This window comes from Nansenia antarctica, assembly GCF_963989245.1.
Source record: "Nansenia antarctica genome assembly, chromosome: 4".
Lineage (NCBI taxonomy): Eukaryota > Metazoa > Chordata > Actinopteri > Argentiniformes > Microstomatidae > Nansenia > Nansenia antarctica.
Genome location: NC_137689.1, coordinates 26,069,599 through 26,097,203, shown reverse-complemented (window position 1 = coordinate 26,097,203; position 27,605 = coordinate 26,069,599). Strand labels below are relative to the sequence as shown.

At 42.4% G+C, this 27,605-nt stretch overlaps 2 protein-coding genes across 2 annotated transcripts; both read left to right on the top strand.

Annotated features, from left to right (window-relative positions):
• Positions 1–7,414: 7,414 nt before the first annotated feature.
• Positions 7,415–11,579, top strand: tbl2 (transducin beta like 2). The gene is made up of 7 exons (XM_080529985.1): positions 7,415–7,604; positions 8,132–8,244; positions 8,461–8,645; positions 8,970–9,121; positions 9,703–9,829; positions 10,204–10,356; positions 11,003–11,579. Exons 1-7 carry the CDS (start codon positions 7,478–7,480, stop codon positions 11,463–11,465), a joined length of 1,320 nt encoding a protein of 439 aa, XP_080386111.1. The 5' UTR covers positions 7,415–7,477; the 3' UTR covers positions 11,466–11,579.
• A 1,385-nt stretch (positions 11,580–12,964) lies between these two features.
• On the top strand, positions 12,965–27,122 carry bcl7ba (BAF chromatin remodeling complex subunit BCL7B a). The gene is made up of 6 exons (XM_080528505.1): positions 12,965–13,089; positions 13,677–13,752; positions 15,027–15,114; positions 15,300–15,458; positions 25,468–25,544; positions 25,745–27,122. The coding sequence occupies exons 1-6, from the start codon at positions 12,998–13,000 to the stop codon at positions 25,829–25,831; spliced, it is 579 nt and encodes a 192-aa protein (XP_080384631.1). The 5' UTR covers positions 12,965–12,997; the 3' UTR covers positions 25,832–27,122.
• The last annotated feature ends 483 nt before the right edge of the window (positions 27,123–27,605 follow it).

Genomic DNA, 27,605 nt, shown 5'->3' with positions numbered 1-27,605 from the left:
CAGTCAGAGTTGGTCACACCTGGCTGGCATGTGTGGTTACGGACATGGCAAGGGCAAAAAGGTAGAGAGCTAAGGGTCATACAGCATCTTTCAAGGACAAGGAGTTTAATAGTTGCATTTAAGCTTGGAGACATAACGGTCTATGGACTGTCTGCTGGCAAGCTCTCAAAGTTCAGTCAGCTTACATACCATCTATCTTAATGTTACACCCACAGGGTGGAATGTGCCCTGTCAGCTGGTGTGAAGTTACAGCATCTGTATATCAGGGGAGGCCTGAATTAGCAAACAAAATAGAGCAGATAGGATTTTTTCTTTTTTTAATCTCACACCATATTCACATAAGTGTATATTGAAACACACATGCACTTATTACCTTCTCGTTTTGAGAACTCCGATCAAAACCGATCAAGGACATATCGGCCGATATCGATCGGCGCCGATCAGATCGGAGCATCTCTAGTTTCTTTGTGTTGGTACACGATTAATTGAAAAGTGTCTCAATGGATACAGGTGACACATTTGAGTGACTTAAGGCTTCTTCACATCTGTCGTCTGATGTAGCCTGCCAGGACGGTCCCCGCGACCCTGTGCTTGAGAGAGTCATAGACCTTCCGTTTGGCGCCCTTGCTGATCGCTTTGGCACAGATCTGGCTGTGTTTTTCCAGACGGTGGGGGGCGAAGCTCCTGCTGCAGAAGTCACACTGCAACATGTTGGAGTCAGGAGCCTGTTGCGTCCCACCTTCATGACCCTTCATGACCTCAGATCTCTTCTCCTCCTCCTCTACCTTGTTCAATGTCACCTCGTTAGCCTTCTTCATTTCAGCACTTCCTGTGTGTTTCACCTTCCCTCCTTTTGTCTCCCACTCTCTCCTCATCTGGTTGATCTCCTGGAGGGAGCTCTCCAACTCCGCCTTCTTGTCCTCCAAGGTCAGGCCGAGGTCACCCTCTCCCTCTTCCACCAGACTCATCTGCTGGATGACTTTCCTCACCTCAGCCCTCAGGTAAGTGTCAACTTTCTTAAACTGCAGGTCGAAGGCCGCTCTCTCTCGGGCCATCAGCCTCTCCTTCTCCGGCGTCTGTCTCTCGCATCCCTCACCCTCACAGCTCTGCTGCGTCTGGTTCTTGGTGAGCCGCCGCCGAGCCTTTGGAGCGAGAGGTGGTTTACCTGACGGTCTAGCTGGGCAAAGGGGTCCAATCTTGGCACCGGTTCCTTCATCCAGCGGCTCATTGTGGTTTGTAACACTAAAGTCCTTTTGAGCACTGCTTGTCCTTATTGGAGGGAGCTTATCGAATCCACCGCCTGACCTATTGGACCCGGGATCCACACCCCCAACGGATATGGCACCAGGGAGGTAGACATCCTTGTCACTGCATGTCGTCCTCACCCGTATAGGTTTCAGAGGAGACAACTGCTGTTGTCTGGTCTGGAGACCATTGGAGGGAGGATGTGGGCCGAGCTGAGCCTTCTGCTGCAGTGGGGCTAAAGCAGCGATGAGGCTCTGTGCTGAGCTCAGCTGGTTCTCCATGTCCTGGTTTCTCTTCATCAGAACCAAGATCACGTTATTTGGCTTCTGGTTCTCCTCCCGCAGGATCTGGTTTTCCTTCAGAAGTTCCTTGTAATGTTTTGGAGGGTCCATTGCTAGGAAATTGCTTTGAATCTTACTTTCTTACTTTTGAATCTTACTTTCCACTCCCCTAAATTGAAGGTATTCTTCCAGTTGTCAGGCAGCAAATGGTTCTAATAGAATGTTCAAAGTTCTTACTTTCTGGCTCCCATTGTTATAGTGATGTCATTGCTGTAGTGATGTCACAATGGGCCAAAACATTTAGAAATGTCCAGTGTTTGACTGACAGATGTCTGACATTCTGGTATTAATAATAATAATAATAATCATAATAATAACCTTTATTTGTATAGCACTTTTCCTGCAAATGTTGCAGCTCAAAGTGCTCCAATCATTATATAATCATAATTTAATTATTTAGTAATTTAAAGGCAACACTAAAATGATGGGTCTTTTGATCATAATTATTGAAATGTACTCTGCTAGTCCCATCTAGATAGATAATCAAAGGTATCAAGATATAAATAAAGTAGTGACAGCTTTTGTCTAAAAGTCTGTAAAGTTATCAATGACTAACTGTCAGTGATCCCGAAACCTGATGATGGACCAGTGAAGCGTTAGCTGGAAAGTTATTGAAATAACTATGTTTATGCGTGTAGTTTTTTCATAAATAAAAGTAGTACATTTCAACATACTGTATACATTCTTTAAAGCCTACACATTACTATCTAAAATATGTAATATTCAATAACTAAACATTAACCAATGTACCCATTCACCAACATAAGTTACATATACAGTACATTAAGATAATTATGAGTAACATTTTGTATAAGGTGAAATGTATCATGCATGTTTCCATTTCCATTAATATAATAATATTTATTATACAATAATATACAGTAAACATATACAGATAAAACATATGTAAATATGTACAGTTTTTTTTTTTTTTTTTACTGATTTTATTAATTAAATCTTCTTCGTCCCACTGCCATGGAACAGCACCAGCCTCAGAGTTCACATATGTGACAGGGTTTGATTGTGACAATTATGCCACCCCTCTACAAAACTGATGAGATGGTGGGAGGAAGAAATACGTTGTCAAAGATAAAACATAATGAATAAATACATTTGTTGCAGACCTACTAAACATGCAACATACTGTACAGTATGTTTCATGCACCATTTTAGTGTGTGTGTGTGTGTGTGTGTGTGTGTGTGTGTGTGTGTGTGTGTGTGTGTGTGTACCAGCTAGCCAAACAAGTGTTAGCTAGTTAGCTTTGTTAGAGATGTAATAGATTATAGAAAAAGTAAATGCTTTTGTAATGAACGGTAATCAGGGTTTTTCCTGCATAGAGAATCATATTTCTAGCCGCCTCCAGCTCTCGACAAAACTCTGACAGTCGTATTTTCTACTGTGGATTTCTGTCATTTCTAACTGCAATTGCGGCACTGCGCCGACGTGGTGGAAGTTCACAGGTGAAGGCCATTGATATTCTCCTTCGTGACTCTGCACCACCATGCTAAAATAACAACTGCCATTCAGTCTTAGCCGCCTGTCAAGCTAAGGATGAAACATGGCCGTATAAGCCCCCTGCCAACTCCCTGTTCAGGAACATCCTCTTGGGTCAGTCAATTGCTTGATCTCTTCTTCTCTGATTGCTTGTGGTTTCTTTGATGGGCAAGCTGAGCAGTGTAAATCTACTTCCTGTTTATGGTCCGCCTTTTTCAATCCATGTCAATCTAGTCAATCCATGTTTGTGATTGTTTTGATGGCTAAATTGATAAATTGAGTAGATTACTGATTACTAGATTCACTAAGGTCAATTTCTTTCTCCAACCAAAGACAGTCCACGATTGTCAGGCTTGACCGATATCTGTGACCCTTTCTATTGGTGTGAATTACAAAAAGTGTCAAAAAGGGGTTGTCTGTCATGTTTTACTTTAGTTTCACCTGGTGAATACACAATTATTTCCCCAGGACTTTCTATAAGATGAATCTCAGAAAGAGAGTAGGCTGTGCTCTTCTCCTCAGTAATGCTACTATGGAATGTGTTTAGGTAAAAAAAGTCATGAACATAACTAAATAACTACAGCACCAACTGTGCATAATATGTGTGTTGTGTATGTGTGCGTCGTGTTTATGTGTGTTGTGTTTGTGTGTGTGTGTGCGTGTGTCCATGTGTGTGTGCGTACGTGTCCAAATGGACCCAAGCCTCGGTCTCTCTGGGGCTGGGCTGATTGTATGACGGACTGTTGACACTAGCGATGGTAGTAGGAAAGAAGTGAGGGATGTAAGGGATGACAGCGGCCATAGGGCTGGCCTGGGGGCTGTAGTCAGTGCTCAGGGGTATCATGATATCGTCCTGGTCCCAGACGTGAAAGGCGTTTGGGTGGGTGTGGGGGACGGCAGCGGGCGTGTCCAGCAGGCTGGCTCCCTTTAGGTCAGGAAGTGGTCATGGACTTCAGAAAGGTAAAGGCAGACCCTGCTCCACTCTACATCAACGGAGACGTTGTGGAGAGAGTCCCCTCCTTTAAGTTCCTGGGAACCCACATCTCAGAGGACCTCACCTGGTCAGCCAACACCACAGCGGTGGTAAAGAAGGCCCAGCAGCGACTCCATTTCCTGAGAGTTCTCAAAAGAAACAGGGTGGAGGAGAAGCTGCTGGTAACCTTCTACCACTCCATCATTGAGAGTGTGCTGACATTCTCCATCACAGCATGGTACGCTTTCAGCGGAAAAAATAATCGGCTGTCCCCTGCCCTCCCTGGATGACGTGGCACGCTCTCGGTGCCTCTCCAGAGCAGGAATGATTCTTAAAGACCACCTCCACCCTGGTCACCACCTGTTCAGCCTGATGCGCTCTGGAGTGAGGTACAGGAGCATAAAGGCTAGAACAAACAGGCTGTCCAACAGTTTCTACCCATGGACCATCAGAACACTGAACAATAGACATAAGACATGTTCATAAATGTTTATCTTCAGGGGAAAAAGTGCAATAGAAATGTGCAATAACTCTATTCTAAGTGCCTATTTATACATTTATATATTTTTACAGTATTATAGTATTATAACACCACTGACCTCATCACCACTGACCACACGTGCCTGCAGAATCATCCGAAGGAGAGCTGGTGAGATCTCACAACCCCTACCATCACTCCAGACAAGGAGGGAGGAGGCCGCAGTGAAGCTGGTCAGGAACATGCATGACGAGCAACACCCTCTGCATGACCTGCTACCTCCAACACGAGGCAGCTGCACTGCCAGGACACTGAGGAACCAGCACAAGCTGGCTGAACCAAAGGCCAAAACCAGCAGGCTGAAAAACTCAACCCTGCATACTGCAGTTAGACTGTACAATGACAATATCTAGACTCACACATAATACAGCATGGCTACCATGACTGCTACCTGCCCTTGCTTTGCCGCCTTGAAATATTTTTAAACTTTAAAATTGTTGTGTAATTGTTGTGCTGCTAATATTGTGTGTCATATCTATGTAAGTTCTGCAGTTTTTCAGTGGGGCCTTGGCTCCACTGCAAGCATGAATTAATAAAATCAAATAAAATCAAAATCAAATAAAATCTTTTAGCTTGCTTTTATAGTTGTTTTTATTTTCTTAAGATTGTTGTCTTTATTTGCACTTGACACCACAGACCTCATTGTCTCTTAGCTTGTTTTATAGCATTTTCGCTTTTTAATTGTCTAGTGTGTAATATCTGTGATATGTTATATGTGTATATGTTTGTGAATATGTGAATATGTTTTCTGTTTTTTGCACCTTCAGAAGAACCACTACAATTTCATTGTATAGGCAACTGTACAACGACAATAAAGTCTATTCTATTCTATTCTGGACAGTCTCTTCGACGGGGCCCAGCAAGGCCTCTGTGGAGAGGTACAGGTGGATGGTGAGATAAGAGTGTAAAGATGAATGTCTATGCTTCTGTAGTCCACACTGGCTCCCTCGTGGGTTCTATCAGTTTATCAAAATGCATTTCTGTTTTTATCAATGAACAAATGACCTAACTAACGATTAGGTTATGGGCCACACATATATCAACATATATACAGTAACAATTGAAATCCTCTAGACCAGGGGTCTTCAACCTTTTCAACCCAAGGACCCCTTGGACGAGAGACAAACAGAACAGGGACCCCCACATGTAATATATATTTTTAAATGTCTCACATTTTAAAGCCTATAATAACTTGTATATTTACTTCATTCACCTTTTCTTTCACCGTATTCACCTATTTATATACTGGGTTATTACTAATATACTGGGTTATTAGCCTATATGTGTTTATGATTGATAAAACGTTCATGCATAATTATGATTGGTTATTATTATTATTATTATTATTGTTGTTGTTGTTGTTGTTGTTGTTGTTGATGAGGCTTATATTTTCTATTATTATTTTTTTTCAACAATGAAACTTTTAGCTTCAGGAAGCCAGGTATGCCTACCTCAGTGAGATGACTGGCCCTGGTTGGTGGTACACAGCTTGTCTATTCTGGGGGAGATGGAGGTTGTCAGGCAGAGCATCATGTCATCCTCAGACTGCTGTCTGGAACAGTATTTGCTCTTCAGGTAGGTGAGGGAGGAGAATCCACTTTCACAAAGATAAGTTGTTGCAAAAGGCAAGAGGCTCATCGAGAACTGGGTGAGAGGCTGTGACTCGTACACATTCTTGTGTGTACTGTCTGTGGTTAGGTCGATCAGTTGATCTTCCTCAGCGGCGGTCAGGTTTGAGCCGTCGGATGCATTGTCTTTGCATGGAAACCGTATCCATGTCTTGTGCTTTCTCCAAGACTTAGTCTCAGAAAAGTACTTCTCAAATTGACTTTCGAGAGCCTCCAAGTGATCAACAATTGCGCATTTCACGTCAGGCGAGGGCACCGCGGAATCCGCGGAAATGCATTGAAATGCGCAGCCAGCTCCGCGCGGTAGCAGAATCTCGTGGATAGCTGTATGTAATTCAAAGACGCGCGCCAATACTGATCCACGGGAAAGCCATCTGACCTCGGAATGGTAAAGGAGCGCGTTATAGCGGCGCATAGAGAAGCAAAGAGGCGGGTTTGTTATTATCAAACTAACTAAATTAGTAACGTTATGCTAGTTATTAATTAACGTTAATTTCGCAATGAAGACCGAACTGCAGCGTTTTAGCCAACACCTAGCTTGCTAGACAGGTGTTTTTTTTTCTTTTTCAGCTGACGTTATGTGAGACTCTAGAATCATGGGCATCATTTATTTTGTAAATAGTTTTTTGTCAAAGGTAGCTTATTATTGCCTATTAATGCTTGTACTTTACTCAATATCATTTTTGTTATATTTTGTAATTCTCACTGATTATTTTGGTGAAAAATGTCAATTATTATGACAAAAAATGGCGGACCCCCTGCAGTACCTCTGCGGACCCCCTAGGGGTCGCGGACCCCCGGTTGAAGACCACTGCTCTAGACTATCCAACAAATGCACTCTTTCCTGAGAGAGAGAGAGACTCCTTCCTGTGTATCTTTTTGAAATTGAAACCATCTGCGGGTGGTAGACTAGTATAGCGGGTTAGGGTTAGATGTACATGGGGGTAGATATACATTCCTCTCTTCTGATTGTGTGTACCTGACAGATAACTCACACTTATTTAATTTGTGTTTGGAATTTATATATTGTAGTTACTGCATCAATTTCAGCGAAGTATATCAAAAGGTATCTATTTTAAACGTTATATTCGTTTTATTCTGAAATTACATTTTGAGGGAGGGCGCTTTTGACGTTTGGAAGACTTCGACAAACCGGAAGTTCTCTTCTCAAAGGTCAAAGAGCGTCAATGGGTTTTCTTCGCTAGCCGTAGTAGTCTCAGCTGTAGCCAGTGCTAACGTGGCACAAACTTGCCGAAAATGGAGATAGCCGCCCTCGTTGCTTTGACGTTATTAATAGGAGCCCTGGTCGCTTTGGTTGCTGTTGCAGTCGGCAAGCAAAAGGGGGAGATAAGCGAACAAATAGAACACAAAGATGTCCTAGTTGGTAAGAGTTGCTTTGCCAGACTCAGTGGTCCTTCTTAGTATCCTGGTCAGGAGTCGGAGTAACGCTAACCTTAACCCTTAGTATCCTGGTCAAGAGTCGGAGAAAGAGAAGAAAGAGTGCTGCCTTGTCAGACTCCGACCATAGACTTAGTTTTACTCCCGATTCCGGTTCTGAGAGTTGACCTACTACTGAACGAGAGTCGATTCTCGAGCTAGTGTGTTTGCTGACTGTAGTGTAGCTATCTGGTTGTTGTCTTTTGTTGTCATGACATACTAGAAACAGGTGGTGGACACACTGTAATATACACTGTAATATACACTGGCCTGTAACTTCAAGAAACAGTAGATGACTAAGCGGCATACGTAATGGACGCCTCATAGAAGTGTCAATTGTGGCTTAGTTACCACCGACAAGAACATCACTTTGAACACTAATTAGATGTGAATCAGGCCTAGTTAAGGATTAGGTCAATGGCCAAGTGTCTACAAGACGGTCGTGTGACACTGCTGTCCATTCATCTCTTGCAGCTGAGGAGAATGCAGCGAAGGCTCCCGCTGCCAAGAAACAGAAGCCGCCACAGCGTCCTCGCAAGGAGAAAGGCGACACATTCAGACACCCCCTCCTGGCGTCCTCCTTAAAGGTGAGCGACACTACAAAGAACATGTTCTGCAGTCCTAATAGTGTATGTATAGAAGTCCTTTTGCATGCAGGGAGGGAAACATGTTATATGCCTTCTTGAATGTTGCCTTCAATAAGCCACATCAGGCATTGAATAATCTGCCATAATACAATGATGGTAATGCTTACATCATTGCAATGGCTGATTAAGATGTATATCTAATCTTCTCGTCGACAGAGCCACAGTGGGAACGTGACCTGCCTGGACTTCAGCAGCAACGGGAAGTACCTGGCCTCCTGTGCGGACGACCGCACGGTCAGGATCTGGAGCACCAAGGACTTCCTGGACCGAGAACACAAATGCCTCAGGGCCAACGTAGACCTGGACCACGCCACGCTGGTCCGCTTCAGCCCTGACTCACGGTACACATCCAGATGTCTGAGACACACACACACACACACACACACACACACACACACACACACACACACAACAAAGCGTTTGCTTTAGTGATGCCAGATTGCCTGATGGACAGGGTTTGCACTTTAGAGACTATGATCCATTGATTGCATTCTGCCAGACAAGTTTACACAGCTGTTAGTGTCATTTGGACATGCTTTCAAATACTACTGTATACACAAACACATTTAATACACACACAGCGCTCACCACAATGGTAGAGAGACTGGTCGTAATGTTCTGTCTTTATTTTCTTGCTCAATGGTCGGTCTTCCTGTGTACTGCAGGGCATTCATTACCTGGCTGGCTAACGGGGATACCCTTCGTATCTTCAAGATGATCAAGAAAGATGATGGGTCCTTCACTTTCAAAGCTGCTCCTGAAGACTTCCCTCAGAAACACAAGGCCAATATTATAAACATTGGCATTGCAGAGACTGGTATGAATACTATTTGATTTGATTTGATTTATTAGGATCCCTATGAACTGATGCAAAGCATCAGCTACTCTTCCTGGGAACCACACAAAACATATGCAAAAATATGAAAAACATCAACATGCATAATAACAACAACAACAAAAAGTCAGCAATGCTCACGGCCCTTAGTGAGCATCACAAAAACACATAACACGGAAGAACCAAGAACCATCCACACACAAAACAATAAATAACAGATATAGAATGAAAATTAAAATACTCAGCTAGGATCTAATGTGTATGATGTGTGTTGCTTCACTTGCTTTTGAAAAGCAGATTTTATTCTGGGTTTTAGGGATATCACCTGGTAGGGTGTTCCATTCAACCATAGCTCTATACAGCACTGCACGTTGTTTCACATTTTGACTATTAACTAATCCATACAGTTTGAAAGTCTTTGAAATATGGCTGAGCAATGTGCAGTTCTTTTATCAATTTGATGCCCGAATGATTTCACTGTCAGTGGTAATTGGAAACTGTGGTAATGGTTTTGTCTTGAGTTGTTCTTTAAAATGTTGTATCATGTATTATCTGTCCTGTAGGCAAGTTTATCATGAGTGCCTCCACTGACACGAACATCCTGATCTGGGACCTCAAAGGAGAGGTACTGGCTTCTATCAACACCAACCAGATGACCAACTCTTATGCTGCCATCTCCCCCTGTGGAAGGTCAGTAGAACTGTCTACTAATAACTACTGTTACTCTAATGTTCTAATATATCCATCCATACATGTATGAGTGCCATCAAGGTCCCCCAGCCTTAGGTTGAAAAGTTTTAAAGGTTTAGAAAAAAACGAGGTTTAGATTTTTTAAATTTAAAATCATCTGCGCAGGGATCATACAGAGACATTTCTGCCAAAACGTCTGTGTGATATCTGTGATTCATATAAACATTTTTTAAATGATGATCTTTTGAACTACTTTTTTCTATGGCAATGTACAGTATGTTCTATGCACTCACAGACCTGTCTTACACTGAGCATGGGTTTCAAATGAAAAGAAAGCCGGACATAAGATATTCACAGAATCCTTTTGTTCTCAGATTTGTGGCGTCCTGTGGCTTCACACCTGATGTGAAGGTGTGGGAGGTCTGCTTTGGGAAGGGCGGAGAATTCAAAGAGGTGGCGCGAGCCTTCGATCTCAAGGGTCATTCAGCAGGGGTTCATTCTTTTGCCTTTTCAAATGACTCTCGCAGGTAAAGCAATTTGAGAGTCAAATTCAATTAGTCAATTAATACCAACAGCTATTAATATATAGCATATTATATTTATATAGCACACCCCATGTATACAGACTACCTAAACATTAAGCTCACATCCACTTTACTACTTGAACTATCTATTTATTTACTACTGTACTGGTAATTGTATGTGTCACTTTTTATCTTGAATTATGCCTATAACAGATTATAATCTTAACAGATTTATTATCTGAGAGAGACCCCACTCATGAAGATAAAAAGTCATGGATTGAACAGTGTTGATCGTATTGTGTGAGGTGTGCGCCGATATTCCCAATACAGCACACCACATACATAAAGATCTGTCGTTACGACAGTCTAGAGTCTCGTATCTTTATGTGTACCAGGCTTTATTGTCGTGCTACAATCTCAGGATCCAAAGCCTAAGAATTGTACTCTCTTACACTTGTGACGTAACAATAACACTTAAAACTAGCTAGACATTTTAACACTTACATGGGCAGGTTCTAGAGAAATGGGTTATGCAAGACCATATGTTTTGGCTTCACTTTTGACTCGTTTTAGCTTTGTATGGTGGATAATTGCAATAAATACTTCTTTCCATCGATTTACACGACTCTCTCTCTCTCCTGTCCCCCAGAATGGCCACCGTATCCAAAGACGGCACGTGGCGGCTATGGGACACAGATGTGGAGTACAAGAAGCAGCAGGACCCCTACCTGTTGCGGATGGCGCCGTGCAAGTCCTCGGAGGGCAGTCGCTTGGCCCTGTCCCCGGACGGCCGTGTCGTAGCCATATCCGACGGCTGCAACGTGGCCATGTACAGCGCTGCCACCGGCAAGCTGGAGGAAGACTTCCCCGGCGTCCACACTGAAGAGATCACCGACCTCAGATTCGATATCAACAGCCGCTTCCTGGTGTGCAGCGGGGACCGGGCCATCCGCGTGTTCCACAACGCACCAGGCTACCGGGCCGCCATCCAGGACATGCAGACCATGCTGAAGAAGGCCCAGAACGAGGGCATGCGCCAGCGGCTCCAGCAGCAGATACAGGAGGCGCAGAGCGCACTGGACACTGTGCTGCTCGCCACACCCAAGGACTAAAGACCTCCCTCCGTGTGTTTGATCTCTCTTTTACTGCTCCTACTCACTGAATGGCCTGCGATGGACTCTTGTCAGGGATAAGTGGTATTTGCATGCTGGTTTTAATAAAGATTGATGATGTGTTTCTAAGGAATAAGGGCTTGGATTTGTTTTGTTATCAGAAATGTCTATGCAAAGATTTGATTGTGTAAAGTCCATCAACTACTTGCGTTAAGGAGATTGTTCACACACAAATGTGCATGTTTGAAATGTCATGCCCAAAACATCTCAAATTCTCTGAAAAAACATGAATTTAAATGACTGAGATGATTTGAGCATGAAATTTCAAACATGCTTATTTGGGGTCCATTGGCTTCCATTGGTTTTTAGCTCAACCTTGGTTAAACGATTCTAACAATTAGCTTTTAGTAACAGTACCACAGATAAAAAGAACCAGTGTGGATTGAAGTTTGTCCTTGTTATATACCCCTTTCAGTATAAGGAACCAAATATGTGATTTGGGTGAACTATCCCTTTAAGTGGGATGGATGAATGGAGTCGTCTAATGTTGGGGCTCTTGCTAAGATGTATGTGATGGACTTCTGATTGTGAAGGAAACATTATTTGTTTAGGACAGGGTATAACATCCATTCACCCAAAGCATGCTGAGGGTTTGAACCAGGGTTAACCTTGTTGAGGCCTAGTTAGGCCTGGGGAAATCCTTTGCTGAAAGTAGCTACAACGGTAGGAAACCCGTCTGAAATGTGTGACACCTTGTAACACACTAAACCAAATACCTTGTTTGGGTGGATCTAAAAACAAAATGGAATCCATTTAGGGTTTCTTCCAATTTCTTCAGTGTTGCAAGGTAGCATAGACAACAACTCTGAAAAACAGTCTTAGATGTTTTGAAATGAGTCATGAAAAGATGACTCATATATGAACAGGCAACCATCTATGGGCTTGTGGGGGGAGGGGTCTTGGAATGTAACTACCAATCAATGAAATTGTGAGCACATCCTAGTTCAATCAGTCAAAGCCAGAATGGTTCATCTTAATTCTCCAGACCTGCGAAAGTGGGGTGAGAACAATCTCACTCCGAGGTAAGGCTATGTGAGACCAGAGCAAGCATTAATCCCTGATATGACTGCAGGAAGTCAGGAATACAATTCATAACATTCTCTGTAAATAATAGACTTCAGCCTGATTGTTTTGTTTATAGTGTGTGCACTACTTTGACCAATAGGAACGTTGGCCATTGCTCTGGTGGAAGCTGGTGTATGTGGGGTAGTTTTTATTATTTAAGAACTCAGCTGTGCCTACTACAGTGACGTTTTTTCAGTGTTAAGCTCATAACCAGATATTAACAAGTGACCCCAGCTGGTAACTTTTTGTAAACGCATACTGGGGATTCAAAAGGCGTTCTCTAAGAACCAGAAGTGAACGAGTGCCCGAGAACTCGCGAGATTCGGAGGCTTGTACAGCTGAAGGCTAAACAAGCTATCGGAGTGGCAGGGGAGACGAATAAAAGTAAAAACCAAGAACAAATAGCGATGTCTGGACGCTCAGTTCGCGCTGAGACCCGAAGCCGCGCGAAAGATGACATGAAGAAGGTGATGGCGGCTATTGAGAGAGTTCGGAGATGGTGAGTACAACACTGTTTTTGTTATATATTATGATACATCTTGAAAGATTCCCGAGACAGAAAGTTCAGCGACAAGGAGGCGTGGTTGTGACAGAATGACAGTGACAGACGCAGAGAATAACCAATGAGAATCAGCATAAAACCCTCTCCCTCGAGACAAGTGGCTTTTCAAAAAAGGGGCGGGACTCTAAAGTGATACTTTAGCAAAGCTCAGTCAAGCTAGTTAGTTAGCTTGCTAACATGCTTCTGTAGGATATGTAACTATAGCTAGCTAGGTAGCTACTTCACGGGCAGACAATTATTTAGCGGCTACCAGACACATAGTCGTGTCAGGCCAGGCATTTGGGTTAATCCAGGGCAGGTATGAGTTTAAATTGAAGTCGCTTTATGGTCCTTGGGAGTCAAGCTAGTATCGATTACATAAACATAAACATGCCATTATATAATACGGGTGTCATCATGACCGTTGTTGATGATAAACTCATGTCCATCAAATCCAGACCAACGAGGATGATGGAGCAAAGCTGTGTCTTCTCTTTGACCTGAGTCACCTGACCCTTGAACTGTCTTATGAACATCTTGTCTAGGGAGAAGAAGTGGGTGACTGTTGGAGACACATCTCTAAGGATATTCAAATGGGTACCCGTGGTGGACACCAAGGAGGCGAGATATTTTCATGCTGCATAACTTTTTATCTATTACAGTTTTTTTTACGGTCGCTAAGTCGCAGTGTTCAATACTGAAGTCACAGAGTCACAACTCTTTCATACAGTCTGCATTACTAACATGCATGTTGGCCAATCACTTCATTCATTTCATGTCTCAAAAGAAGCTCGTTCAACCTGGAAACAATGTTCACTCAGAAAGCATACACAGTCATTCATAACATTCTGACTTACAAAACACTAAAAACATGATTTTCACAAGAATGAATATTTAATTATAAAAATGGTTTGATTTATAGTAATCATAGACAGAATAGTTGACTGTACAACTGTAAAGTATTAGGCAACAGGAATGAATCAGAAATGCCGCAATTTGCTTCTATCCTTTAGTCAGTGTATTCTTTTTTCCCCCTGTATCTTTGTAGAAAGTAAGTTACGGTACATTTACTTCAAACTACACTAAATTTACTTGTGTAAAATGAAAAGTGTAAAATAAAGTGGAAGATGCAAAGTTCAAACAAAAAAGAAAAACTGAAATCCCAGGGCTACAATACAATAGCAATCACACCAAAAATGTCTCACTCCTGAGGGTTTTTGTCTACCCTCTGGTCTGCATCTGGTCACATCTAATGTCTTCCCTGGCAATGCATCTAGTCTATTTCATTTCATTGTTCTGCTAATATTTTCTAGACATTTCAATATGATTACTGCAAATAGTGCAAATACCACTGCTCATCCGTTATCAGATTTTGCTGAGGTGCTGGAACTGAAGAGTATCAATAGAGTGCAAAATAACAGCATCTGCACACTCAAACACTGTGCAAAAAAACTGTTTATTGCGAGCTTTCGGTCATGTATGATAGGAATATGATTACTGTAAAAATGCACCAAATCATTCTGTTTTGAATGTGTTCTTCACAGTTTTGAACACAGTATGTTAACATTGGAAAAATGTGTTGCAAATACATAGTGTTTTGCAGGTGGGGGAGTGAATGAGAGAAGTGTTAGGGATTTTGGAGAACGTGGTCATTGAATGCATTCTGTATGAAAGCAATGTAAAAATCACAGAGTAAGAGTCACAGTTTGGTCCACATGGACCGCTTCGCTGACTGTATGAAGAGTTGTGACTCTGTGACTTCAGTATTGAACACTGCGACTTAGCGACTGTAAAAAAAACTAGTTGTGACTGTCATTAGACATCTTCTAATTGTTAATTTAACTGTATTTCGGTATCAAATGGGAAGTATCTGATAATGGATTTGCCTCTTTTAGAAAGACAAGAAAGTGTCGACTGGGACAGTCAACTTCTCCACAGACCCTGTCTCAGAAAACACACATTCGGTTCTGCTGGATTTTCACGGTAGGGAACCAGAAGTAACCACCCATTGTGCTTATGCCTGTGAAAAGGTTGAATAACATGAGGCTCACAATATGTCACAGCTCATTTTATTGACCCGATGAGAGGATCTTTCTTGCTAAATAAGGCAGGCATGCCAACAATGTGGCATCTTTCCTTCATACTGCATGTCCTGTCTTCTTCCTCAGATGAGAACAGCAACCAGAGCTCCCTCTCTGATATGTACCAGCCCAAAGTGGACAGCAGCAGTAACTCCAGCCCCCAGCCCAGTGAACCTGTGAGTCCTGCACACGACTTCCGCACAGACGACTCACAGCCCCCCACGCTGGGCCAGGAGAGCATGGAGGGTAAGACACAGTCACATGCGCACACGTGTGTATTGTGTAGTACACACATGTTGTGGCTGATCTTCATGGAACATAATCATAAAAAATGTTGCCCGAATGGACCTCAGCACTGTGTGTGCGTTCCGAGGCTCCCCTATCATGGCTGCCGTGGGGCGTGACTCCTGCAGTACAAAGCCTCCTATGGAGGGCTTAACGTTATTCGAGTTATGATTGCAACAACTCATTGGTATACCGTAAGTCTTGTACTTCCATACTGCTTTGAAAGAATCTTCTGACCTGATGCCTTCTGACCTGACCGTTCCCATGCTATCACTGAAAATAATTCACTGAGCAACACCATCACATCTGGCGATGTTGCAATGCATTTATATTTACATTTTTGGCATTTAGCAGACTTTATCCGAACGACTTACATCAAATGCATTTGTCGAAGTAAGTGAATCATCTATCCATCAGTCATCATAAGAAATACTAATCTATGCCAAAACCAGGGGCCATTGGCAGCTACAATGCTAGGAGGTTTTTTATTTTTTATTTTTTTGCTCATGGCAGAGAAACTGGACAGGGGGGTAGTGGGGATGGGGAGGTCTTTAAGAGGGACAGTTAAGATGTATCCTGAAGAGATGGGTCTTCAATCTACGCTACAGCAGTGGGCAGCTCATTCCAGCAGCGGGGCGCCAGGACAATGAGAAGTCGTGACTGAGAAGCAGACTGCTGCATCCCCTCACATCAACCCCTCCCAGTCAGTCCCTACCAACACTGTAACTTCTCCCAGTCAGTCCCTACCAACACTGTAACTTCTCCCAGTCAGTCCCTACCAACACTGTAACTTCTCCCAGTCAGTCCCTACCAACACTGTAACTTCTCGTCGCAACCTACATACCCTCTCATGAGTCTTTCTCCCTATCTACTGATACCGCATCCTCCACCCTCCTGTCCACTCTCTCCTCATCCTTCTACTCTCTCTGTCCTCTGACCTCAAGGCCAGCACGATCCTCTCCACTCGCTCCTTGGCTGTCTGAAACACTGCCAGCATGTAGAGCAGAGCTCCAGCAGCTGAGAGGAAATGGAGAAAAACCATTGACCTCCCTGATGACTCCTACCGCTCTCCTCTTCAACTTCTCCTCCTCTGCAACAGCTGCTAAAGCTTCCTACCATCACTCAAAAATCCATTCCTTTGCCTCTAACCCAAGGAAATTGTCCACACTCCTCTACCCCCACCCCTCCCTCTTCCTTGTCTGCAGATTACTTTGTCACCTACTTTGAAAGGAAGGTTGATGATGTTAGCAGTTACTTTTCTCCACCTTTCTTCCACCAGGTGGAAGAGCGTAGTAATCGGGCAGGGGTTTGGGGCTGACCATCATTTGCAAGTAGGGTGGGGCTGTTCCTTTTGCCATCCGGTAGGTGAGCACCAGCGTCTTGAATCTGATGCGGCAGCATTCTGGATGAGCTGCAGAGGTCTGATGGTGGAGACGGTGGAGACAGGGAGCCTAGCCAAGAGTGCGTTGCAGTAGTCAAGGCGAGAGGTCACAAATGTTTGGATCAAGAGTTGTGTTGCTTTTCTGGGGCTTCATTTATAAAGCTTTGTGAACTGCCGTAAAAAGCTTGCGTACGTACGTAAAGCAAGAACATTTACGCACACCAACAGTCAGATTTATAAAACGGTGCGCACGCAAGTGGAATTTGCAGTGCGCAAGTTCCACTCCTGCTTCCCTTTATAAATCACCTCTACATTTTGTGCACGTGAATGAGCGTCTTGTCCCACCCTTTTAACGCCCATAGTTGCCTATAAATGAGCAGTGAAACGCCCTGACAGAACGTCATTTTTTTTTAACATTTTAGTCAATTTCTGCGCAACAGTTATGAAACTCTTCTCTCGTCTGCCAGACCATAGATAACATACTGTATATATACGTATATAATATGTATGTGCCAGACTGCATCGACAATGGAATGGACTTTTTAAATTTCACCCTACTAACACAACGAAATCTGGAAAAAGTGAAGGGGTCTGAATACTTTCCGAATGTGCTGTAAGTCAGTCCATTTTTACGGGGGTAGGTGGGTTGAAGAGTGAGGAAAATGTGGAGAACAGTTTCCTTGGGTCAGAGGCAGAGGATTTTGAAATGGTAGTAAGAAGCTTTAGCAGCTAATGCAGAGGTGTAGTTGAGGAGGAGAGAGAGAGATAAGGTCTTAGGCCATCAGGGAGGCCGGTATTTCTCCATTTCCTCTCAGCTGCCGGGAGCCCTATTCTTCAAGCTTGCAGTGTTTCAGACAGCCAAGGATTGTGTGGAGAGAATTGTGCTGGCCTAGTGGTCAGTGGACAGAGATAGTCGAAGGATGAGGAAAGAGTGGACAGGAGGGTGGAGGAGGCTGAGTCAGTAGATAGAAGGGAGAAGGATTCAACAGCGGGTAGGGAGGATAAGAGAGAGGTGGGGGAGAGGGTACGCAGGTTGCGACGAGAGGATACAGTGTGGGTAGAAACAGACTAGGAGATGGACATCCATCTCATCTAGGAAGTGGCTAAGCGGACCTGGTGGACAATAGATGACAACAATGTGAAGTTTGACAGGGGAGGTGACAAAAACAGCCTGGAATTCAAAGGTGGATATGGATGAGTGAGACAGGGAGGGACCTGAGACATTATGTGACCACTTAGGTGAGTTGAGTCCTGTGCATCTCCTCGACCAGAGAGTCTAGGCATGGATCACCAACAGGCGATCATAAGCTCTCATTTAACATTGCCTTGTATTTAATTATTTCACATACTTGTCGGCCTATTTAACATTTCGTGTTATAGGCAATTTTTTTCACATGCACATTAACAGTGACTTAAATAACTAACTTTAATAACTAACTTCTCAGTCAAAAAATTAAAAAGATTAACATCACTTAAGTAAATAAAAATAGCATGGCAAATGATAGGCCTTAGTTGCCAGAAATGTTGTTTTCAAGAGTCAGTCAAACGGTTCACTGCGGCTTCCTGGTATTGCCTGGCATCTGTCCTCTACATCAAATAAAACGGTAAAGACCAGGGGCCTCATTTATAAAGCTTTGCGTACCTACGCACCTTTGCAAAGCAAGAACATTTACGTCACCAACATTCGGATTTATAAAACGGTGCGCACGCCAGTGGAATTTGCAAGTTCCACGCCTGCTTCCCTTTATGAATCACAATCAACTCTAATGTTGCACACGTGAACGAGCGTCTTGTCCCACCCTTTTTGACGCCCATAGTTTCCTATAATAATAATAATAATAACTTTGTATTTGTATAGCAATTTTCCTGCAAACGTTGCATATAAATGGTCAGTCAAACGCCCGACAGAACGCTGAAAAAAATACTTTTCACCCAATCAGTCAATTTCCGCGCAACGAACGTTCTCGCCAGACCATAACATGTTCCAGACTGCATCGACAACGGAATCAGTTTAAACGTGATTCATCCTACTGTTTACCTTATTATTTATGATAATTTCATAACATCCAAGTATTGGTATAATACAGGGGTCGGCAACCTTAAATGTTGAAAGAGCCATATTGGACCAAAAAACAAGAAAACGAATCTGTCTGGAGCCGCAAAAAATGTAAAGCCTTATATAAGCCTTATAATGAAGGCAACACATGCTGTAAGTGTCTATATATTAGCCTACTATCAAAATAGTAGGCTACAAATACATAAACCTTAGCACATATGCATACAACCGAATGCAAACGTATTGTGCTTTACAAAAGTGAAACACTAGGATAGCGTAAAGGGGGTCTGGGGGGTTGCCCCCCAATTTTTTTTTAACAGAGTAGATGCAATTTCGTGTATTCTGGTGCCTTTTAACAAGTGGGTTGATACTTTTATCTGGCTATACTAGCCAGAGAAAAAATATGGATACGTTTGTAATTTCATCCGGAGGAAGTGAGCAAACCAAGAGATCGTCAGCCAAAAAATAGACAAATCGACAGACTGTAGACTACAGTACCAAATGAAAACTAGCCTCCCTAGTCCTCTTTTCACTATTTTATGTTAAACCCTCTCAGACCCACAGGAACGCCGGCGCTCCCAAATATCATACCTTCTTTAGAAGTTCATAATTCGGAAACGGTTTAAAAGTAGGCAAATAGCGCTCACCGGGAAGCTCCCGTTCATCGATGTGCGTCGCCGATGTCCGTCTATAAATCTAGCCACAAAGTTGTAGACAATGTGGATAGTTTCTTGCTTTGCCTGCCGCAGTACTTCGTCAATCCCTGTGGATATAGGTCTACTCTTGAAAAAAACCTGTCACATCCAGTCTCATGTTGGGTCCAGTCAAAATACTAGTCATGTGCCAACATATCCGAATCCTATTGGCCCTCGTACAACATTACAGCGTAAGCAGGGAGTTGTAGTTCAAGGAGAGACACCGCGGCAACGTAAAAAATAAATAATTGTTGTTAATTTCCATTTGTGGTCAAAGCCACAGGGAGCCACTGAAGATGGGCAAAAGAGCCGCATGCGGCTCCGGAGCCGCGGGTTGCCGACCCCTGGTATAATATGTATAATAATTACAAATCCAATTAAATATGATTCCCGATTAAACTACAACATTTGAGAGGTTGTTTTGCAAAAACAGATACCTTGCTTTGTAGTTATTATACTGAATCATTTCTCTTTTAGATTAGATTAGATTCAACCTTATTGTCATTGAGAAGTACTAAGACAAGGAAACGCAGATGCATTTCATGATCATCGCCCCAGACCGAGGGCGATTGATGGTTATTTTGTCTTTTTGTCATTTTCAAATAATCGCACAACAGTTGTCTCCTTCTCAACAAGCTGCTTGCTGATGGTCTTGTAGCCCATTCCAGCCTTGTGCAGGTATACAATCTTGTCCCTGACTTCCTTATAAAACTTTTTGGTCTTGCCCATAATGTAAAGGTTAGAATCTGATTGTGACTTGCGTACGTACATTTTCCCGCAAATTTGGGATTTATAAAAAAGGAACTTGGCATGAAACTGTGCGCACCTCTAAGCACACTGGCACCCATGCGTACGCATAGAAACTGGAGAAATGAGCAACTGCGACTCCGCTGGCAGAAGGATGAAAAAGGAGAAACGCTTTGAAATGGATACCAGTTCCACCGACATAAGAAATATTGCCTCTCAGGTGTTATGAAGGAGTGCACACAAAGGATACGTGCACACCAGGCACGTGCCGTGAGCTTTTAGATTGGGTAAGCATAATAGAAATACACATAATTACACATACACGCTATCAGTGAACGCAGTTTCAAGGAAATGCAATTTTTATGCCCTAGAACCCGCTAATAAACTGTAGGGTCACTTTGTGATCAGATTACCAAAAACAAAAAAAACAGTTGCCAGTTTCGACTATATCAGGGGTGCTCATTGTTCAATCTTTTTTTAACCAAGATCTTTTCAAGTAGCCAACCTGCTGAAATCTACAAGTCCAGTTTCAACATCGCAAACGCACACACGCACAACACAGACACACACCGTTTCCATCCTCCATAGTAAACTCACAACACACTTTCTTTTCACACTTTTGTCACACAGGCACTTGACATCACATCACAAACCCTCCCTCTATCTCTCTCAAACACTTTTGGTCCAGAACCACTGGCACGGACAGCGACATTAGGCCTATCTCAGCGATTGATTAAGCAGCTCTCTCTCCAAACACAACGGCACAGGCCTACATTCAAAGGTAAAAGCAGAGGAAGTCTTAAATAAGGAGCCATAACCAGCAGCACAGCAGTACTCAAACCATATAAACAAGCACAGATCGCCACCAGCCTCGCGAATCATGTAAATCATATAAACCGCTCATACCAGGCTTGCTGTAGCCCCTAGCGCCTCTCCCTTTCTGGGTGTGAAGATCGGTGAGCGGTGGCTTCGGGCGGCCTTTAGCCAGTAGTTGTGTTTTTCCAGTCCAGTCCAGTCTACGAAATCCCTTTAGGTCGCTGACAGTAATGTCCATATTCACAAAATCAAGCAAGTTATCCTTATTGATTATTATTATTTAGATCGTTTGAGCTAGCTGGCATAAGCTATTCTGCCGGGCGAGAGAAAGTAAGGTGAAATGTTAAGTGAACTTGAAAGTGATAAGAGCCAATCAGTAGCTCTTATCGGAATGAACGAACTACTAATTGGCTGGTAAGCATGCTTACCCTGGCCACATTAAACAGCGGGCTGAGGCATCGTAAAAAATAAAAAAGACATTTTCACACATTCGAATGTACGCGAGGGAAAGCAGAGAGAGAAGTGCTTACAATGCAACGCAATGCAAGCAAGCAGAATAGCGAGTGCTTACTCCTGCAGGTGGCGCCAAAATGAATGACTCCTGCTGCCCTGGGACCTAAAATACGACTCTTTTAATGAAAACAAACGGTTACATGCACTTATTTTAATATTTTCACTGTCCTTTTTAATTTTTTCGTTGGGTAAGCACTGCTTACTATGCTTATATGGACGACACGTCCTTGGTGCACACTGCACTGCACACTTTATACATATATCTTTACTGTACATATCATATTGATATTCATGCAAATATATTTACTTTTTGCATTCATATTCATTGCACGTAGCGCGAGGTTGACCACCGTCCGCATTGGCTTCACAGTAATTGGGCTTAATGTACCTCTTCATAAGGGCGCGGGGCATAGCGCGAGGCTGGACAAGTTGAGCACCGTTCCCGATTCACTGTTCCCGAGTGCTCAGTGGGTAACGTCCCGATAACTCCAATGATTGCAATATCCATACATTGAAGAACATGAACACGCCCACTGTAGACAATTGACTATCATCCCCAAGTACACCCCATCCTCATGTATACGGACTACAAAAACTTTAAGCGCACAGACACTTTATTACTGAACTATATTATTACTAGTTGCATGATGACTAGTGTATCCTGTCTTAGCTGTCATATTGTCACCTTTATCTTTTATTATGCCTATTGCCTTATGTCTTGTGCTGCAATGTCGAATTTTACTCTTAATGTAACGTAACAATAAACTTGAAACATGCTTGGCTTTTCTACAATGCAGGTTAGGTGACGAACTGCATTTCCTTGTGACAACCTTGGTACTTGTCAATGACAATAAGATTGAATCTAATCTAAAAGAAAAAACATGATTTAACATAATAAATACAAAGGGAGATATGTTGTACAGTTTAATCGGGAATCATATTTAAATGAATCTGTAATTATTAAACAATACTTGAATGTTATGAAATGTATTATCATAAATAATAAGGTGAACACGTTGTCGATACAGTGTGGAACATAGATATTATACGAGAGTTTCATATTGTTATGTGTTCGTTGAGCGGAACTACTGCGCAGAAATTGAGTGGGTGACATTTTTTCCGCCTTCTGTCGGGCCAATAACAGGCAAAGCATGGGTGTTAAAAAGGGTGGGGCGAGACGCTCGTTCCCGTGCGCAACATTTAGGGTTGATTGGGATAAAGGGAAGCAGGTGTGGGAAGAGTGGCCCGCAAATTCCACTTGCGCGTGCGGTGCGCCTTTTATAAATCAGAATCAAAATGTTCTTGCTTTGCGTACGACGAAACTCTCTTCTCTCGTCTATAATATCTATGTTCCAGACTGCTTCAACAACGGAGTCAGTTTAAACGTGATTCGTCCTACTGTTCACCTTACTATTCATGATAAATAATACATGTCATAACATCCAAGTATTGTTTAATAATTACAGATTAAGTAAGACAAGATACACTGGTGGTGCAATTAGTAATAATAGATAACTCAGTAATAAAGTGTCTGTGCGCTTAAAATGTTCGTAGTCCGTATAGACGGGGTGTGCTTGGGGATGATAGTCAATTGTATACAGTGGGCTTGTTCATGTTCTTCAATGTATGGATATTGCGATCATTGGACTTTACCCACTGAGCACTCGGGAACAGTGAATCAGGAACGGTGCTCAACCATGTGCAATGAATATGAATATAAAAAGTTAATATATTTGCATGAATATCTAGTATATACGAACAAAGATATATGTAGGCTACATTGTGATGGGTACAGGACAAGGGAGAATAAGATATGGGCAGTGTGCACGTATATTCTTTGTGTGCACTCACATAATATGTGAGGTAATATTTCGATTTATGTTGGTGGAAATTGTATCCATTTCAAAGCGTTTCTCCTGTTTCATCCTTCTGCCAGCGGAGTCGCAGTTGACATTTCTCGAGTTTCTATGCGTACACATGGATCACGGTGTGCGTAGCCTACAGGTGCGCACAGTATAAATCAGTTTATAAATCACAGTTTATAAATCAGTTTATAAATCCCCAAATTGCGGGAAAATGTGCTTACGCACCTTAGTGTGCGTACGCAAGCTTTATAAATGAGGCCCCAGGTCGTTAAATAACATTTTAACAATGAATAAACCATGCCATTTAACATAGCCTAAATAAAATCCTGTCTGAAATACTCACATTTGGTTAATCTCCCCTCAATTCTCCCCTCTGACACCAACTTCTTAAAATCATGCTTGACAGCTGTTAGGCTTATGCGCAAGCAGTCCTCCAAAGACTGGTTTGACAGTCGGTTCCTCTCATGCGTCTTGATAGCGTTCATCTTTAAGAACGCAGATTTCGCATGTATAGGTTGACCCGAACATGGTGAGCACATGCATAGCCAACGTCTTCAGTGTGCCATAGTCTTGGGGACAAGCCACCCAAAAAGTGCTCAGGGTTTCAGCACCACGGAGAGCAGCTTTCATTTCGCTGGAGGCCTGGATGTCAACTAGTTCACTTTGAATCGCGGCTTCGTCCAGCAGCGTCACCTCTTTCGCATTAGCGGAGAATTCTCCGCCTGGGCTGATCGTGAATGGGTCACTCACAAAGTTAATGATATCCCTGGAAATACCAAAGTCGTCAAAGCTGTCAGAGAAATTCTCCCACAGCTGTGTGATGAAGTCCTTCATCTTCTCTGTGACGTTGCTCACACCCACTGTCTTCAGTGTTTTGAAGTGCAGCAACTTCCCTGATGACACATCCGCGTGGAATAGATTGTTCAGTTTGTTCCCAAAGGCATCAAGCCTTTCCACCATATCCAGCACGGGATATTAGAAGACCAGTTTATGAGGGTAAACAGCTTGTGTGATAGGTGGCTCATAGGACAACAGCTTAACGAGGTAAGCAAGTCTGAGTTTCCACTGTGAAGAGAAGACTTCAAGCTGCCTTTGCCTGGGCCATGAAGCACTGGCAGTGGACTACTGAAAACTGGAAGAAGGTCTTATGGACCGATGAATCAAAATTGTAAATCTTCGGTTCATCACGCAGGGTTTTTGTATGCCATTAAGTAAGTAAAAGGATGGTTCCTCAGTGTCACACCAACTATCAAACATGGAGGAGGAAGCGTGATGGTCTGGGGCTCTTTTGCTGGATCCAGAGTCGGCGACTTGCACAGAGTGACTGGCAACCTGAACCAAAAGGGCTACCACAGCATTTTGCAATGCCATGCAATGCCCTGTGGTCTAAGCCTAGTTAGTCAGGGGGTTCATCCTACAGCAAGATAAAGACCCAAAACCTGACCTACCCAAAGACCTACCTCCAGGCTTTGTGAGAACCACCTTAGACGAAGAAAAACATGACGGTAGGCTTCAAATCATGGAAAGGCCAGCACAGTCTCCATCTAAAACCCCATCCAACTGGTTTGGGCTGAACTGGACAGAAGGGTGAAAGCAAAGCACCCAACAAGTAGAACTTCTGCAATAATGTTGGAACTTTCTGAACAATATTAGATTTTCATTGTACTAAGAATGCCATGTTTTTTTTGGTCTTGATTAGTCAGTCTTTTGATGGGTCTTCTTTTTTATTTATGTTTTTATTTTATTTTTTTAATCTCCAATTGTTTATTTGTTCTAATTTCAGAGTACATTGAGACATTAAACTGCATACATTTTAATAAAAACTGGAAAAATGTAGGTGTTCTAAAACACCATGTGTGTCTGTCTGTCTAACACTTTATTTATTGTTTATTTTCAGAGTCATCATTGCCATGTGAATTGGGTGATGAACCTCCAACCCTGATCAAGGAGGACATGTTGCCCCTCACTGCTCAGGTGAAGCAAATGCGTCACACCTGTAAACCACATCTGATACATGTATAGGGTCACATAGCAGAACTTAATTCGAACAAGAGACTGGTCTAAACCATTTATTTCCTTCAATGACATTGTCTCACAGATCCTGTCCAGGAATATATTCACAACAGTTAAACATGCACATCACGTGATCTGAAACTGGTGTCTCTCCCAAACAGGAGGAAGAGGAAAGCTCTGGAGCCCCGCCCCTGAAGAGAGTCTGCTCTGAGCACAACTCAGTCCTGCAGGTCCCCTCCCTTAGCTAACGCACGGCCGGGCTTCACGTACATCTCACTTCAACTTACTTCACGCAATCAGTTGACTCTGTTCATTATTTGGCCAGTCATCCGTTGTTTTTAATGAGGGTATTTCCAATTCATGAATCGAGTTTCCAGTGTATTCCTTGAAGTGATTTTAAGTTGGCTAAATGTACATTTATACACACATGCTTATACTAACCTAAATGGAATGTACATGGGTGGTTTCCTGGACACAGATTAGACCTAGTCCTAGACCAAATCACACTTTCAATGGGGATTCTCTATTAAAAGGACATTTGAGTCTAGGACTAGGCTTAATTAAGGCCCTGGAATCTGGCCCATAGAGTCCTGGAGGAAAGACTTTGACACATAGCACATTTATTAATTAGTGATTGCAAAACGTCTTGAAGTGCGAATAATAGCATGTGCTGGATAGACAGAACGAACCATTTGGCAAGAGGGAGCGGGGACCGGGACAGAGGACCGGAGAGATATAAACATAGTGATGATAACATGTGGCACCGAAGACACTTTCTATTTTTCACAACTTAAAAAATAATAATTCTATTCATCACTAGCTAGCTTAAATTCCAAACACAGTGAACGATATACTGTACATCCCACTTATTCTCCAGACCGACAAAAATGTTTAGACCAAACATTTGCGGAAGAAGAAGAAAAAAAAATAGAAAGGGGATTATAGCCGGGGTGGAGAGTAAAATGTAAATTTAAACTACATGCATAATGTGCATATTTGGGTTAAGGATAGAAAAGTGACTTATTGAACCTTTTTACATTTTCTTTTGAAATGACCTGGATCTATTCATAATCAGTTGGGACTATTTAGCTTGAATGGATTCAAGGCCAAATCCATGACCAAAAAGGAGTGTTTGTTGATTAGATGCCTTTTATTCACTTTGATTTGGAAAATACAAAATGTAACCATTCGTTTAACTATTTGGCTAGCATAGTGTTGCAAATTATTAAGGGGAATGTATGAAGACGTCAGTGAAATAAGCCATGGTTGTTGTTTTATGATTCATGGTGTATGATTGGCTGTATTTGAAGTGCAGGGTTAGTATTGTGCTGTTCTATTGATCCCTGTACACAGTGGTTGAGGAATGGTGACTGCACATTTACAGAAATGTTATGAATGTGCCACTGATAGTATGTTTTTTTTGTGTGTCAAGGAATATGTGAGAGTTTAACATTGGAGAATGTTTCTAAAATCACAAATGTGTACTGTTTGTGATATGACCGTTATATTCAGTGAATGAAATTCACTCCGTTCTCCGAGGGTTGTCGTGTTGTTATTTATCTCTTAAATGTGTCATTAGTTATTTAAGTTGGATTTACATTGGAGATGTATTGTTTGTCAGTCTAAAATGTGTCTCGAGCTGTCGTCCTTAGTAACCCCAAAGAAGCACTTGTCTTTCTCAGAGATTATGTTTGGTGTCATATTTTACTTGAGTGATATGGGAAAGGTGTGGTATCAGGTTAGCATGTACACTGAAACTTTATTTTTTTAAATTGTTATTTTGGTAAAAAAAAAAAAAAAAGAGAAGAAAAAAAACTTTTCCCCAACTGACAATCAACAGTGTTTGCACACAGTTCTGCAAATTGCTATTCATATGAAAACAATGCTACACACATATATATGTGTGTGTATATATATAGTTCCCATGCAGTCTCTAGTTATTGCCAGTGACAGTGATGTATAGTAAAGTCAGTAAGTCGTATTACAAGAGCAAGTCTCTTTATAAGACATGGTTGTTTCCAG

Excerpts from the sequence above, each read along its gene's own strand:
- tbl2 (XM_080529985.1), top strand. The coding sequence starts at position 7,478 with ATGGAGATAGCCGCCCTCGTTGCTTTGACGTTATTAATAGGAGCCCTG. Across the intron at positions 8,646-8,969 it reads CGCTTCAGCCCTGACTCACG|GGCATTCATTACCTGGCTGG; the intron begins GTACACATCCAG and ends TGTGTACTGCAG. Across the intron at positions 9,122-9,702 it reads CATTGGCATTGCAGAGACTG|GCAAGTTTATCATGAGTGCC; the intron begins GTATGAATACTA and ends TCTGTCCTGTAG.
- bcl7ba (XM_080528505.1), top strand. The coding sequence starts at position 12,998 with ATGTCTGGACGCTCAGTTCGCGCTGAGACCCGAAGCCGCGCGAAAGAT. Across the intron at positions 15,115-15,299 it reads GGTTCTGCTGGATTTTCACG|ATGAGAACAGCAACCAGAGC; the intron begins GTAGGGAACCAG and ends CTTCTTCCTCAG. Across the intron at positions 15,459-25,467 it reads GGGCCAGGAGAGCATGGAGG|AGTCATCATTGCCATGTGAA; the intron begins GTAAGACACAGT and ends GTTTATTTTCAG.